The sequence below is a fragment of the Eleutherodactylus coqui genome, chromosome 3 (genome assembly GCF_035609145.1).
Source record: "Eleutherodactylus coqui strain aEleCoq1 chromosome 3, aEleCoq1.hap1, whole genome shotgun sequence".
Lineage (NCBI taxonomy): Eukaryota > Metazoa > Chordata > Amphibia > Anura > Eleutherodactylidae > Eleutherodactylus > Eleutherodactylus coqui.
Genome location: NC_089839.1, coordinates 154,523,784 through 154,537,044, shown reverse-complemented (window position 1 = coordinate 154,537,044; position 13,261 = coordinate 154,523,784). Strand labels below are relative to the sequence as shown.

The 13,261-nt window shown below is 45.6% G+C and overlaps 1 protein-coding gene and 2 non-coding genes across 3 annotated transcripts; all 3 read left to right on the top strand.

Moving 5' to 3' along the window:
• The first annotated feature begins 225 nt into the window (after positions 1 to 225).
• Positions 226 to 9,380, top strand: RPL3 (ribosomal protein L3). Its single transcript, XM_066596389.1, has 9 exons — positions 226 to 294; positions 2,105 to 2,297; positions 4,738 to 4,906; positions 5,379 to 5,514; positions 6,796 to 6,982; positions 7,584 to 7,744; positions 7,820 to 7,921; positions 8,784 to 8,999; positions 9,251 to 9,380. The coding sequence occupies exons 1-9, from the start codon at positions 292 to 294 to the stop codon at positions 9,290 to 9,292; spliced, it is 1,209 nt and encodes a 402-aa protein (XP_066452486.1). The 5' UTR covers positions 226 to 291; the 3' UTR covers positions 9,293 to 9,380.
• Positions 7,422 to 7,515, top strand: LOC136622690 (small nucleolar RNA U83B). The gene has a single exon (XR_010791881.1). It is a non-coding gene; the product is annotated as a small nucleolar RNA U83B (small nucleolar RNA).
• On the top strand, positions 8,179 to 8,268 carry LOC136622692 (small nucleolar RNA U83B). The gene has a single exon (XR_010791883.1). It is a non-coding gene; the product is annotated as a small nucleolar RNA U83B (small nucleolar RNA).
• Positions 9,381 to 13,261: the final 3,881 nt, after the last annotated feature.

The window sequence follows — 13,261 nt, the reverse complement described above, 5'->3', positions numbered from 1 at the left end:
TGCCGTTTCTAACAGTCTGTCCCGTCCATAGAACAGTAGGTGAACCCTGCTATCGCCGGCTCCTTTGTACAGCCGGCAGTGACCCGAGGCCGGATACTACCAGCACTTCTACTCTGCAGCTATGGAATAGACGAGAAAGACGTCACCTGCATCCTTGCAGTTTGTCCTGTATGTTACTTAGTAATAAAGTTGAGTGTGTGAAAAACGATTGTGGGCGTGCCCACACAGTGCGTCCATAAATACCAGGGCGCAGCCGCCTCACGCTCTCTTTCAGACTGGCAAGGAGGCAGGATGGTAAGTCAGTGTGCGCGGGCTGCTGGCAATCCGGAGGTTATCCGGCCCATCCCGTCACTGCGCCGACTGTGACCTTATCCCCGGTGTCCCCCACTTGTTAGACGCTTGTGAGATTGAGGCGGCAGCGGGTGTAGCGGCCTGTGCTGGAGCCTCCTGTGTCCGCGGCCTGCACACGTGACGGCTCCGGCCTAGTGCTGTCTCATGCTGCGCACTAATAGCTTTCCTTCAAGAAGCTGAACTATTAACCCCTTAGTGCCGGGCTTGCTCTGTGTGGTAACGGCTAGGGCCGCTCACAGCTGCGGTGGCTTCCTGCCTCATGAGAATCCCCTGACCGAACCCACTTTCACTGTGAGCAGGCCAGGCCCTGTCTTCATGCAGCGCAACTTTAAACTTGTATTTTTAATCGCATTGCTTTGAGGTCCCTGTAAATTTATTTTTTTTGTGGGGGTTTCAAAGAGAAACCAAAAACTTGTTGGTGTTTGATGTGTGACGTAAAGTGTACTCTGGATCCCCATCATTATGACTAGGCCGCCGTCGGGAGACCTTCACAACTGCTTTAGGGCTAATGCCCATGGCTGGATTTCTGCTGCGTTTTACGTGGAAATCTGTGGTGTTGTCCCGCAGCTATTAGGTTCTATTGAGCCTACTAGCTCAGTGTTCACGCTGCAGAGTTCCGCAGCATGAAAGACACTGCAGCATGCTTTATTTGCAGCAGGAATACGTGCGGTTGGCTTCCATTGTGTCATCCCACACCGCTGACGCGTTGTACTGGTGTACAGCAGATCTGGAGTGATGAGTTTCGGGGGGCGCCGTGGCAGAAACCACTGCAATATTCCCCTGGCGTAGTCTGTGGCAGCCATGGGCATGAGGCTTTAGGGATTTCTGTCCTGTTTTTGAAGTCAGACTGGGCAGACCAAATGCCACATGAGGCCTACAGCAGATTCTGACTGAGGCCAGCCGGTGGCCCTGTGTACCTGCTGTTTCTGTATTTCCCATGCTGTTTAGCGATGACATGGGTTTCTGCAGCCTATGCACAGTGCTAATTGCGGATGGGCTGTGGGTTGCATGCTGTGGGGTTTTTTTCTTTTTTTGTTTACATAAGGCCTATCCATGTGCGTCAAAGCAAACGTTTGTGCTTTTCAAAGCCCCCGTTTTACCTCGGACGGCAATCAGTCTGCAATCCAAATCTGCCCGTGTGAGCCCGGCCTAACAAAATTAATACGGCACACTATGGGTTTCAGTGTGGTAACATTACACTTGGGCCTCCTCACACAGCTGCAAAGTGCCGCGACTTCAATCTCAACACTTTGCTACATTACTTCAGCTGTTAGCCGTGGCAGGCAGTGGAGTTTAGCATACTCCATGGATGAGGTGCGCTAAACAGACTCCGCTCAAAAGTTATAGTATTGGAAAGCGCCACGATCGAATGGCTGTCTGAGGCTCCACTGAAAACAATGGGAGCGGTATACTGTGATTAGCACAGCGCTGGAAACTCCATACTAATCGCAGTTAGAAGTGCCTTATTTGATTTCTAGCATAGTACACTACATTATGTCTGTAATTCAGTACACTGCATATACCAACAGTCTTCATCATACTCTTCCGTGATTGCAGCATGGATAGGGGTTAATGATTAGCAGCAGAGGCTTCGCCATTACATCAGGATCCCAGCTGGACTCTCTTCCTGGAATGGGAGGTACCTGCTGGCGTAAACCTGCACTGCCATTAAATGGTGGTTGTGCAGGTCTAAAGCATTTTAGCGTCTTCTGTTTAAAAAAAAAAAACTTACACCATTCTCTTTTCCTTTTAGTCTCACAGAAAGTTCTCTGCCCCCAGGCATGGCTCCCTGGGCTTCCTGCCACGCAAACGCTGCAAGAGACATCGTGGTAAGGTCAAGAGCTTCCCTAAGGATGACCCTAGCAAACCCATCCATCTGACTGCCTTCCTGGGGTACAAGGCTGGCATGACCCACATTGTTCGAGAGGTGGACAGACCCGGCTCCAGTAAGTATGAGCGAAAAACGCCAACACTACTCTGTATAGAGTCAAGCATTTATTTTAGGGGACTTTAATGACTGTCGGCCCTTATGGTGGGTTCACATTGTATATATTGCTGTGGTATACCTGGTGCAGCAGTGGAACTGACCTATCAGAGGTTGTCGTTGTTGAATGCATAATAGAAATAAGTTTTGCTCTCTACCTTAATCCTGCTAGGTGTTGTCCTGGCTCCAGCAAGGTTTCCTCCAAGAACTCAGTTCCACTGCCCAGACCCAAGCAGAAACTAACAAAGAGACATACTTTTCAAGGAAAGGCAGGATACTGACGTTCAATGTGTAGAAAAGGAACACGCCTCGCTTTATTCAATTTGTGCCATCTTCCTTTTCTACACATTGGACGTCAGTATCCTGTCTTTGGAAAGTGTGTCTCCTTTTGTAGTCATTGTTGGCCTTGCATCAGTTAAGTGGCTCTGGTGACTTCAGGAGCCATTTGTAGTTTACATTTTAATTTTGAGATCCACACTTGTGCTAATAATCCCTAAAGAGAATCTTGCCTACTGTTAGTCCTATAAGCTAAGTTTATGGATTGAAAGTAAGTGTGCAGAATCTGGGGATGTGTTATACTTATCTCCCCTGTCATTTCTCTGGTGTCAGCGCTGAAAGCCAACGCTGCATTGAGAGGTGCTTCTATGTAGTCCACCCACCATAAAATTACAATGGGCAGACTACTTGGCACACGGCTCACTGCACTGCAGCTTTGGCTGACAGCGCTTACCCTGGGGGGAGGTAAATGGAACACCTTCACCAGACTCTGTGCTTAGCTAATCAGGCTAAAAGTAGGTGTCAGATTCCCTTTAAAGCTTTTGGTGTTTGAAACACAATCTAAGGTGGTTCTAAGGCTGCATTACATCAGGGGTGCCTGTTCTGACAATTGCTGGGCTGAGCTTGCAGGTGCAGCTCAGCAATTAGCATAGTTAGTAATGGTAAACAGTGGTAATGTTTGTTTATATAGCGCCCATATATTCCACAGCCCTTACAAAACAAGGTAAACAAACCACTGTTAGGGTGCCTGTCCACGGGCGTGATTTCGCCGGCCGATGCTTTCCATAGCATTGCTATGGAAAGCGCCGGCACCTGTCCATGAGTGGAGAATGACTGCAATTCTCCGCTTGCCGTGGGCAATTTGCAGCATGCTGTGAATTGCTCCGATTCTCCACGGCCAGCCTGTTTATCAGATGGGGCCGACCAGCAGAGAATTGGCTGCAATCTGCCGCGGGACTTTGCATCGCCCATGGACAGGGGGCCTTGCATGTAGTAATCACTGGTGAGGCCCCTGCTCAAACAAGCTTACATACTACAGATAGGGTGATACAGAAAGTAAAGGGGCTGGAGATGGCAAACACACTTGTGTAATAGCGCTGTAATACTTGACATCTTGTGTTTTTAATACATAGTAATTCTGTACGGTCTTAGATGGTTCACAATATTCATGCATGATGCCACAATAGCATTAGTGTTTGACAGTCACTGAAATCACATATTGTAAAGGGCTACGTATGATGAAAAACTTTCGACGGGCGGACTGACAGACATCCCATGGTTGTCTCTGCTGAATGTCGATTGCTGACAGTAGCTCTCAACTTGCTCTAGTTTGAGTTCTAAAATTCTTTAGCACCTGACATTATTGGTGCCCCATCTGTAATGAGCCACCTACAGCATGTGTTCTGACTAGTTCGGACATGTCTGTTTTAGCATTTAGTCTTTCCATAATTTAATTCTGTAGCACCTTTTGTGCAGCAGCAACTGTGGTGTTCCTCCTAGAATAAACTGACAACTGGGTGTTGCAGTTGGCTATGTCGCTACAGTCTTATGCTGTCCAGTCAGCGCTGATGTCCCAATAGTTACTTTTTAGCAAGGGGAATTGGTAACGCCCAGTTAGCTATTTAACAGGCTATTCCCACCTCAGTAAGTTATCCTCTATCCACAGGATAGGGAATACACTGATCAGTCGGGGCCCAACAGCCGTATCCTAAAGTGTGTGCAGTGTAGGCATGCGAGTCCCCCATAGACCACCATTTGAGATGCACCAGGCTGCATTGGTGCCAGACTACTTAGATTGTTTCCAGTTTTGATTTAAGGTTTTATCAATTGACAAGACTAAGAGCCGCATAAAGAGGTGGTCCAGGATTAAACAAAAATAAATTGGTAACAGCAGGAAAGTTAAGATGAGAACTCTTCACCTGTTAGTCCCCAGATGCTGCACCAGTAGTCTGTTCTTGCAGCAATGACAATGCAGCTACTGATGTCACTGCAGCAGAGACCATGTGGGACTGACTAGATGAAGTGTTTTTAGCCTGGATGACCTCTTCTACTCCAGGAGCCAGTTGGAGTCTACAGTAGATCCAAAGTTGGATACACATGCCTGACTAAACCCATTTATTTTTCAGAGGTGAATAAGAAAGAAGTTGTTGAGGCTGTGACTGTTGTGGAGACTCCTCCTATGGTTATTGTTGGCATTGTGGGATATGTCCAGACTCCACGTGGGCTTCGTAGCTTCAAGACCATATTTGCTGAGCACATCAGTGATGAATGCAAAAGGCGCTTCTACAAGAACTGGTAAGTGGGGTGGTTTCAGCTATTCTTGTGGGATTATAGTGTTGGGTCTAGTAGTGACAAACACCATTAATAGTCCCTGAAGGGAAGAACATGAACTAATGTAGATACTTTCTAGTAAGCCTTGTTGATAAAAGCATCTTGGCTGTTATGCAACACTTTGCACTGAAGCCCCTAGTATATAGTCTGTGCAAATGGCAAATTCTTCCAAGGATTGCATTAGCATATACATTAGCTAACATTTTCTGGCATTTGTTTGATGGTACTAAATGTATCTGGAATGACATTGGTAGCTCCTCTCAGCTCTGGCCTTGCCCGTCTTTGTCTGATGAGCTCCAGGCTCCACTTGCTGGCTGAAAATCTCCTTCGAAGTCATGCAATGAGCCAAACACCTGAAATGGTTTGGTGCCTTCCGCTCTTGTCCATTCAGTTGGGCATGATGAAGGTCCTCTCCAACATTCATGCTCTATTAAAGGTATAAGTCCAAGAAGAAGGCATTCACCAAGTATTGCAAGAAATGGCAAGATGATGAAGGCAAGAAGCAGCTGGAGAAAGACTTCGCTAGCATGAAGAAATACTGCCAGGTCATCAGAGTCATCGCCCACACACAGGTATGTGGTAGCTATTACCTGCTGGTGTTGGGATCTTTTCCTGTTTGCATTCATGTGGGTGTTTATTTTCGTTATTACTCAAAATTTTATGGCTAGTGTTAACAGTGACTAGAAGAAACTTTGTGCTCTATCTTGGAGATTAAATAGGTTATCTCTACTTATAAGCCACTTCTACCAACGCCTACTTTGATCACTCGGGCCGGTCTCGCATGGCCGGATTTGAACTACATACTCTGTAATTGTATGATTTGTGTATTTGTAATATGCAGTTCAATCAAATACATTGTATTACACAATTCTCACATTAGTGGGCTGGAATTGCATAAACCACTCACAGGAAATAAGATGCAGCATGTTCTATTCTGCAGAATTTGTGACAATTCTGCTCTAGGGTCAGATATACCCGGGTCATCGCTAAGCGATGGTGTGAGAAAAAAAGCATCCTGTATATCTTACTAATTTTAATTTAGTGATAGGTCTATCTTGGAAGGGCACGAGTATTGACAAAAGCAAAATCTACCACTAATTACCAGGCTAAATATGCCTCTACACGGAATATTAAAAAAAATTAAACATAGCTGGATTGTTCAAATTTGCATGATTATTCCATGTAAACACTGTCAATGATTGAACAACAGATGAGAATTTGTTCACTTCTCAAAGGCCACTTTTATGTAGGCATAAGAATCATTCATTTGTTTACACTGTTGCGTGTAACTGGCAATCTTTTAGACATTCACACTTACTGGTACAGTAAATGCATGACTCCAGTTTGTGAGCAAACTATTTGTCTAAACACTCGTGTGAAAGTACCCTAAGGAGTGCAGTTCTTGCTGGAGAAGCTGTCCAAAAGGTGTGGAAAACTAGCATAAAGCTTCTGTTTAAAGGCAACTGACCCACCATAATTTATCCACCTGTATGCAGGAAATGTGATAAATGTCTAATTTTTAGGATCCCTACAAGGGTCTTGAGCCCTTCTATTCCTTCTAATTGTGGTTATGCAGTGAGGTGTTTGAGCATGCACAGCAGTACTTAAAAGTCTGTGGGTCTGACAGTATGGTGTTTGGTCGTTTCCATAAGCCACCATGGACTTGATTGGAGTTGATGGGAGCATGTTCTATCACAGCTCAGTTCAACCTTCACTCTAGTTGGGCTGTAGAATGTTTCCTATATGACTTACCTCCTTTACTAGCATACTTTTGACAAAGTTTGATAGCACCCAAATCTTTGCATTCATTCATTTTGCATTGGTTTTAAACCTTACCTTTTTTGTATTTTAAGATGCGCTTGCTGCCTCTGCGCCAGAAGAAGTCTCATCTCATGGAGATCCAAGTGAATGGAGGGACCATTGCAGAGAAAATAGACTGGGCCCGTGAGAAGCTGGAGCAGCAGGTGGCAGTGTCTGGAGTGTTTGGTCAGGATGAAATGATAGATGTCATTGGAGTCACAAAGGGAAAAGGCTACAAAGGTGAGCTTGAAGGCTTTTTTGAATAAACCTTTTTCTACTAGAACTCATATTTACCTTAGGGAAAACCCTTAGCAGTTTTTCAAATAACAAGCATTGGTGGCGGTAGTGGGACACATAGTATAAAGTATACTCCACTACCATGCTGCTCCCATTTTTCCTGTTTTTTTGCCTGTGTGACTGCTGCAGCCAATAGAAGGCCCAACAGGAATGTAATCTGACATCCCGTAAACCTGCTGGGTGGGGTTTCTATATTAGATGCCCAGGTTTACAGGATGTTGCCAGGATCTTTTGGCCCTCTGATTTTCCCTGTCAAATGCTGTGGTGCTGAAACGGCCTGGTATTAATATTTTTAGTTTTGGGCAGGAGGGCCCAAAACTACTTAATATTTGTAAGACCCTTTTAACCTCCCATGACTTGTATGCCATGCTGTTGTGACATTTTTGTTCTGTGATGAGACCATGGAATTAGCACTGGGCACAGTGCCTTGATAACACTGAAGAATAATTCCATGCTGCCTTCCTTCTGAGAACAAGCTTTTGTAGTAAGGTTACTAAATAAACCTGCATTCTTTTTTTAATTATGTATATTTTATACCATTCAGGTGTGACTAGCCGTTGGCATACAAAGAAGTTGCCACGCAAGACTCACAGAGGTCTGAGAAAGGTTGCTTGTATTGGAGCTTGGCATCCTGCCCGTGTGGCCTTCTCTGTGGCTCGTGCTGGCCAAAAAGGTTATCATCACAGAACAGAGATAAATAAGAAGGTAGGTGCAATCAAAGTCAGGCTTGCTGTGTACGTGACGTAACGCATTTGATCCTAAGATTATGCCTTCTTTCAGATTTACAAGATTGGACAAGGCTACCACTCAAAAGATGGAAAACTTGTAAAGAACAATGCTTCAACTGACTATGATCTGTCAGACAAGAGTATCAACCCATTGGTAAGTTCACTTTAATAGGGACCATCAAATCTTCTGTAAATCAATAGTGTAGGCAGAACTATCTAGAAGTATCTAAATTAGATCGAATGCAGAAATTATTTCCTATAAAAGTCAGAATGGCTAAATCATGCTACACGTTATGTACACAAGCTTATTTTGTTAAATCACCTGGAACTGTTAACTTGTACAGAGTATTCGAAAAAATCTGAAAAGTACAACTGAACGCTTTAACCAATGGTCTAGTGTCAACTCTCCTACCTGTCCGATGATGAAGCAATGGAATTCGCACTGGAAGTGCCTGAAAAGCATGATTAATATTTCCATGCTGCCTTCCTTCTGAGGACTGCTCAGGGCTTGTAGAGCTCCTCTAGTGTGCTCCTGCCCCCCTCCGCATTCCCCTAGCTGGGACTACATGTTGCACACTTCAAAGCTTCAATTTGGCCGTTAAACAGACAAGTCAGTCACATGCAACTTTAAACCAGAATCCAACAGTTAGATTGTGTCATGTTCGGTCACAACACGATTGACAATCATTAGATTTGAAGCTGATTTTTGTGTTGCACAGCTCTTTGCTGTATAGCCCCTACCCTTCTGTTCATATGAAGATGTAATATGGGTTAATAATGCAACCTATCAGTCCTGGTTTATACAGGTAAGCACGATATCTGTCCGAGAAACTCTGGACAGATATTGAGCCTGCAATGTACATGAAAATTGCATGCAGTACATTGTTTGGGGTTTTTTTTGGTTCCATAAATGATAGGTGACATTGCCCACAAAATAGAACAGGCTGTAATTAAAAACAAAAAAAATCTGCTTGTGCTGAAACTCACTGAAGCTGAACTGTTCTAATTTTTCTTAGGGTGGCTTTGTTCATTATGGAGAAGTGAAAAACGACTTTGTCATGCTGAAGGGCTGTGTTATTGGGACCAAGAAAAGAGTTCTCACCCTCCGCAAGTCCCTACTTGTGCAGACCAGTCGTCGTTCTTTGGAGAAGATCGACCTGAAGTTCATTGACACAACATCCAAATTTGGACATGGACGTTTCCAGACAGCAGAAGAAAAGAAGGCTTTCATGGTATGAAGTTATAAACTATGTAAACTTAGCATTGTATGAAAATTTTAAGATTTAATTTTATGGTGCTTCCAAGGTTTTGGGTTAGAATCGTAGGGGAATGAAAGTTTCCACAAGTGTTGACATTTCTGGCTGCATGTTAATCTAGATCACTCATGCTTTTCCACCTAATAAGACCAATCAAAGAGCAAGATTTAATTGTCAGTACAAATTTCTTTTTTCATTTTTGCTAACTTCAAGTCTTTATCTTACAGGGACCACTCAAGAAGGACCGCCTAGCAAAGGAGGAAGCATAAATGTTACCCTTTCTAGTCCCATCTACCACCTGGGCTACATTGCCATTTTGATGCATCTATGAATAAACTTCAATTTAAGAAAAAATCAGTACTTGTTTACTCATGTTTCAGCTGATCTTTTGGGCATGAGCATGTAAAAACTGTCTGCTCTCTGAACAATTTTTTTAAACTAGTATTTGATTTCTGATGTGAATTTTGGCATCTCTTCCATGCTCTGCAATGTGTTTCCCTGTAAAAAAAAAAAAAAAAAAAAAATTAGAAATATCTAACCAGTTACTGTAGTCCGGCACTGACCAGACAACAGAGGATTGCACTCCAGATGTTGGTACATAAGTTTCTAGGACAGAACAGGAGCACAATAGTTCTATGGAAGAAGCTCTTCAGAATTATTTAATGAATACATGTATCTACTAGAATATACATTTTAGTAGAACTGATGGATCTTTAAGGCTAAACTTTTAACATATCTTTTTGTGTTGCATGCCAAGTACATGTTAATCATTAAAAAAAATATATATTTCAGGCACTTGTGGCCAAATAACACTAAGGCCGCCTGCAGATGGCCAGGTCAGATCCTGCTGCGAGAATTCTTGCAGCAGGATGCGGACCCATGCCCCTGCGGCTCACCTGCTCCCGGCATCTCCTCTCCCCTTTGATGTTCCGGCTGCCGCCCAGCCGGCACAAGCACAGAGTGGAGCCAGCGGGTCTCTACTGAAGTTTCTGTGTGGGCCTCTGCGAGACCCGCACAGAAATAAAACATCACAGCTCTGTGCATAGAATTGCGTGCATGCAATCCTATGGCAGCGAGCACAGGTGAAAATCCCACCACAATTTCCACCCATGTGCAGGGGACCTAAAACAGCAGCTGGTGACACCATGGTATGAGGCAATCGCAGTTTCCCACTCCTGCCGGGTAAGGGAGGGTATGAGCTCTTTCCATCTATCACCACCTTCATTGGCATGTAGGAGATTTTCATGTGCAGCAGATGGGTAAATCACTTATCAGGCCTCTAGGGCCCTGGGTGCGCATCACACCTATCAATGGGTATAGGGAAAATGGTTGTCTGGGCTCTGGAAACTGTCATAAGGGCATTTTGGAGCTGCAGGTATCTATAGAATTTGGGACCTGGTAGAGTTGCTGTAATTGTTTAAAGGAGGCTAGTACTCCATTGATGTGTTCTAACATGGTGATTCCCAAGTTTACCCAGAACTGCTTATCTGCTAAGTTCACAAGGTGTGGGAGCGCTCTATTATCCCACAGAGGGGTTTCTAATGGGGTGTCTGAGTATTTAGTGCTTTATATGTCTGCCACATTCTTAACTGCCAACTTGTGGATAGGTAGCATCTGCCTGGCCAGTAACTCTGGTCTTTCCAAAACTACCCACAAATATTTCAGACTGAACATCTAATGGTGTTTCGGAGTATGGAAGGGAAGAACCTGAGACGGTGGTGAATCTTGTCCAGCTAAATAATGCAGCTTGAAATCTGGGAGTGCCATTCCTGCTGTCTTTTGGACACTAATGTTTCCATACAGAGTTTGGCCCTAGCTTCTTCCAAATAGAGGACACTACCGCTGAATTGGTCTTGTTGAAAAACTGCAGTACAATTGTGTCCACGTTCTAGACAGTATAAATATTTGGGAAGGCACTCCAGATTTTAAGTTTGTTGGAGTGATGCTAATAGGGGAGCAATGTTCAGATTAAAACCCCATTTACACAGAGCGATCGCTCAAATTGCTAGAGCGATCATCGTTGCGGCTAAACGTGCGGCCATCGCGCACTGCTAGCTGATCATCAAATTCAGGCCAACCTAAACATCGTTTAGTCTTATCAGGAGTTCTAGGGATATATAAATAGTTTAGTTCAGTAATCGAGTAATCAATCTGGGATTGGTATAGAGCGCTATAGAACCAGTCGTTTTACTTTTAAGCAGCTTAAAATCCAAACTACCATCATTCAGTGTAAACAGCAGCCGTTCAGTACTGAATGGCTGCTGTTTACAGTGAATGGAGAGGGGCGGAGGAGAGAACTCTCCTCCAGCCTTCCTGCTGGCCACACGATTAGCGATCCTGTGCAGAGCGAGCATCACACGGATGGGTCATAGAATCATAAAATTGGTAGAGTTGGAAAGGACCCCCAGGGTCATCGGGTCCAACCCCCCCCCCCCCCCCCCCCCCCCCCCCCTGCTCAGTGCAGGATTTACAAAATCATCCCAGACAGATTTGTCCAGCCTTTGTTTGAACACTTCCATTGAAGGAACTCAACCACCTCCTGGGTAACCTGTTCCACTCATTGATCACCCTCACTGTCAAAAGTTTTTTTAATATCTAATTTGTCTCCTTTTCAGTTTCATCCCATTGCTTTTAGTTTTATCCTTGTGCAAATGAGAATAGAGCTGATCCCTCTGCCCTGAGACCACAGGCTCGCCTCACCTCCTTTCCTCCTCAGCGCACTCCGGGGGAATGGCGGGCCATAGGTTCTGCCTCCCGGTTTCACCACCGCAGCGCCACGGAGAGCGGCGGCCCAGAGGCTCTTAAGACCCCTCTCCTATCGTGGTTCCGGGGATCAGCATGCAACAGGTCTGCCTCCCCCGCTTCACCACCGTAGCGCCGAGGAGAGCAGCGGGCCATAGGCTTCAAGACCCCTCTCCTCCTGACAAGCAGGCTCCAGTGTGTGACGTCGGAGGGGGCGGGGCTAGTGATGCGGCACTACGTGGTGACATAAGACACCACAAAACCCGGAAGTAGAGCCCAGGAAATTTGAAAAAGCCCCCTGACAAGCTTCCACTGCAGGATACCTTCAGAGAAGGCTTATCCAGGCACAGGTCTGTCTTATTGCTACTGTGGACAGCATGCCAAGCAGAGAGACCGACGTGGAAGCCCTGCAAACGGAGTGTTCCGGCTAAAACCAAGAAAAGGTGCCATATGTACAAAATTTTGGGTCTATGGGCAGACATACGTGGGGGTTTCCTTATGCCTATGCATGTATCGTTGCAGGACAGGGAATCCGCCAAAACAAGATCCTAAGAAAAGAGACAGGAAGTGTTTCATGTGTTAAGAAATTGGACGAGGCATACAAAAAATCGCTATGCCCAGAATGTACGACAAGAGTCCTCAAAGAGGAACAGTCGGTATTCATGGACATAAGGTCCCTGGTAAGGGACGAAATGAGACTCCTGGGCCTTATGACATCATGCATTCAGATCATTTAATGGGCCCAGGTGCACTCGAACACTTCAGAGGGCTGTCCTGGGCAACTGGGACGGAGCAGCGACCTCAGACGCCAGGATGCCCGTCACCATCGGTCACTCGGTCCTTTCACCGGTGGCAGTTAGCGCGTAATTTAAACGCAGAATCCCCGTGGGTGGTGGAACCCTTCATTAGTGTGGTCACCGACGTGAGCCAACTCAGCTGGGGAGCGCAAGTAGGACGCCTGTTACAGGGGGAATGGGGCCCAAGGACTAGAAACCAGACCTCAAATTTCAGGGAACTCATGGCCATTTGGGAAGCACTGCACGGAGCGCAGGACACCCTTAGGGACAAGCACATCAAAATCTTCTCTGATAACGTGACTGCGGTCTCCCTTATTCGTCACCAGTGAGGCACCAGGAATTACCATCTACTAAAGTTGACAGCCCGGATTTTCCAGTGGGCCGAAGCCACGATGCGGTCTCTGACAGCAGTCCACCTCAAGGGGTCCCAGAACACAACAGCCGATTACCTCAGCCGAAGACGCCTGGACCCAGGGGAATGGTCCCTGAACCAGGAAGAGTTCCAGCACATTATAGACACCTGGGGCAGGCCGCAAGTGGACCTCTTTGCGAGCGGTCTAAACGCAAAATGCCCCGTTTACTTTTCCCTTGATCCAAGGGACAAGGCCAAGGGGATGGACGCCTTCTCCCAGAGCTGGGACATCGGTCTGGCCTACGCCTTCCCTCCCATTCCCCTTATCCCAAGGGTCCTACAGAAGA

Excerpts from the sequence above, each read along its gene's own strand:
- RPL3 (XM_066596389.1), top strand. Across the intron at positions 5,515-6,795 it reads GAGTCATCGCCCACACACAG|ATGCGCTTGCTGCCTCTGCG; the intron begins GTATGTGGTAGC and ends TTGTATTTTAAG. Across the intron at positions 9,000-9,250 it reads AAGAAAAGAAGGCTTTCATG|GGACCACTCAAGAAGGACCG; the intron begins GTATGAAGTTAT and ends TTTATCTTACAG.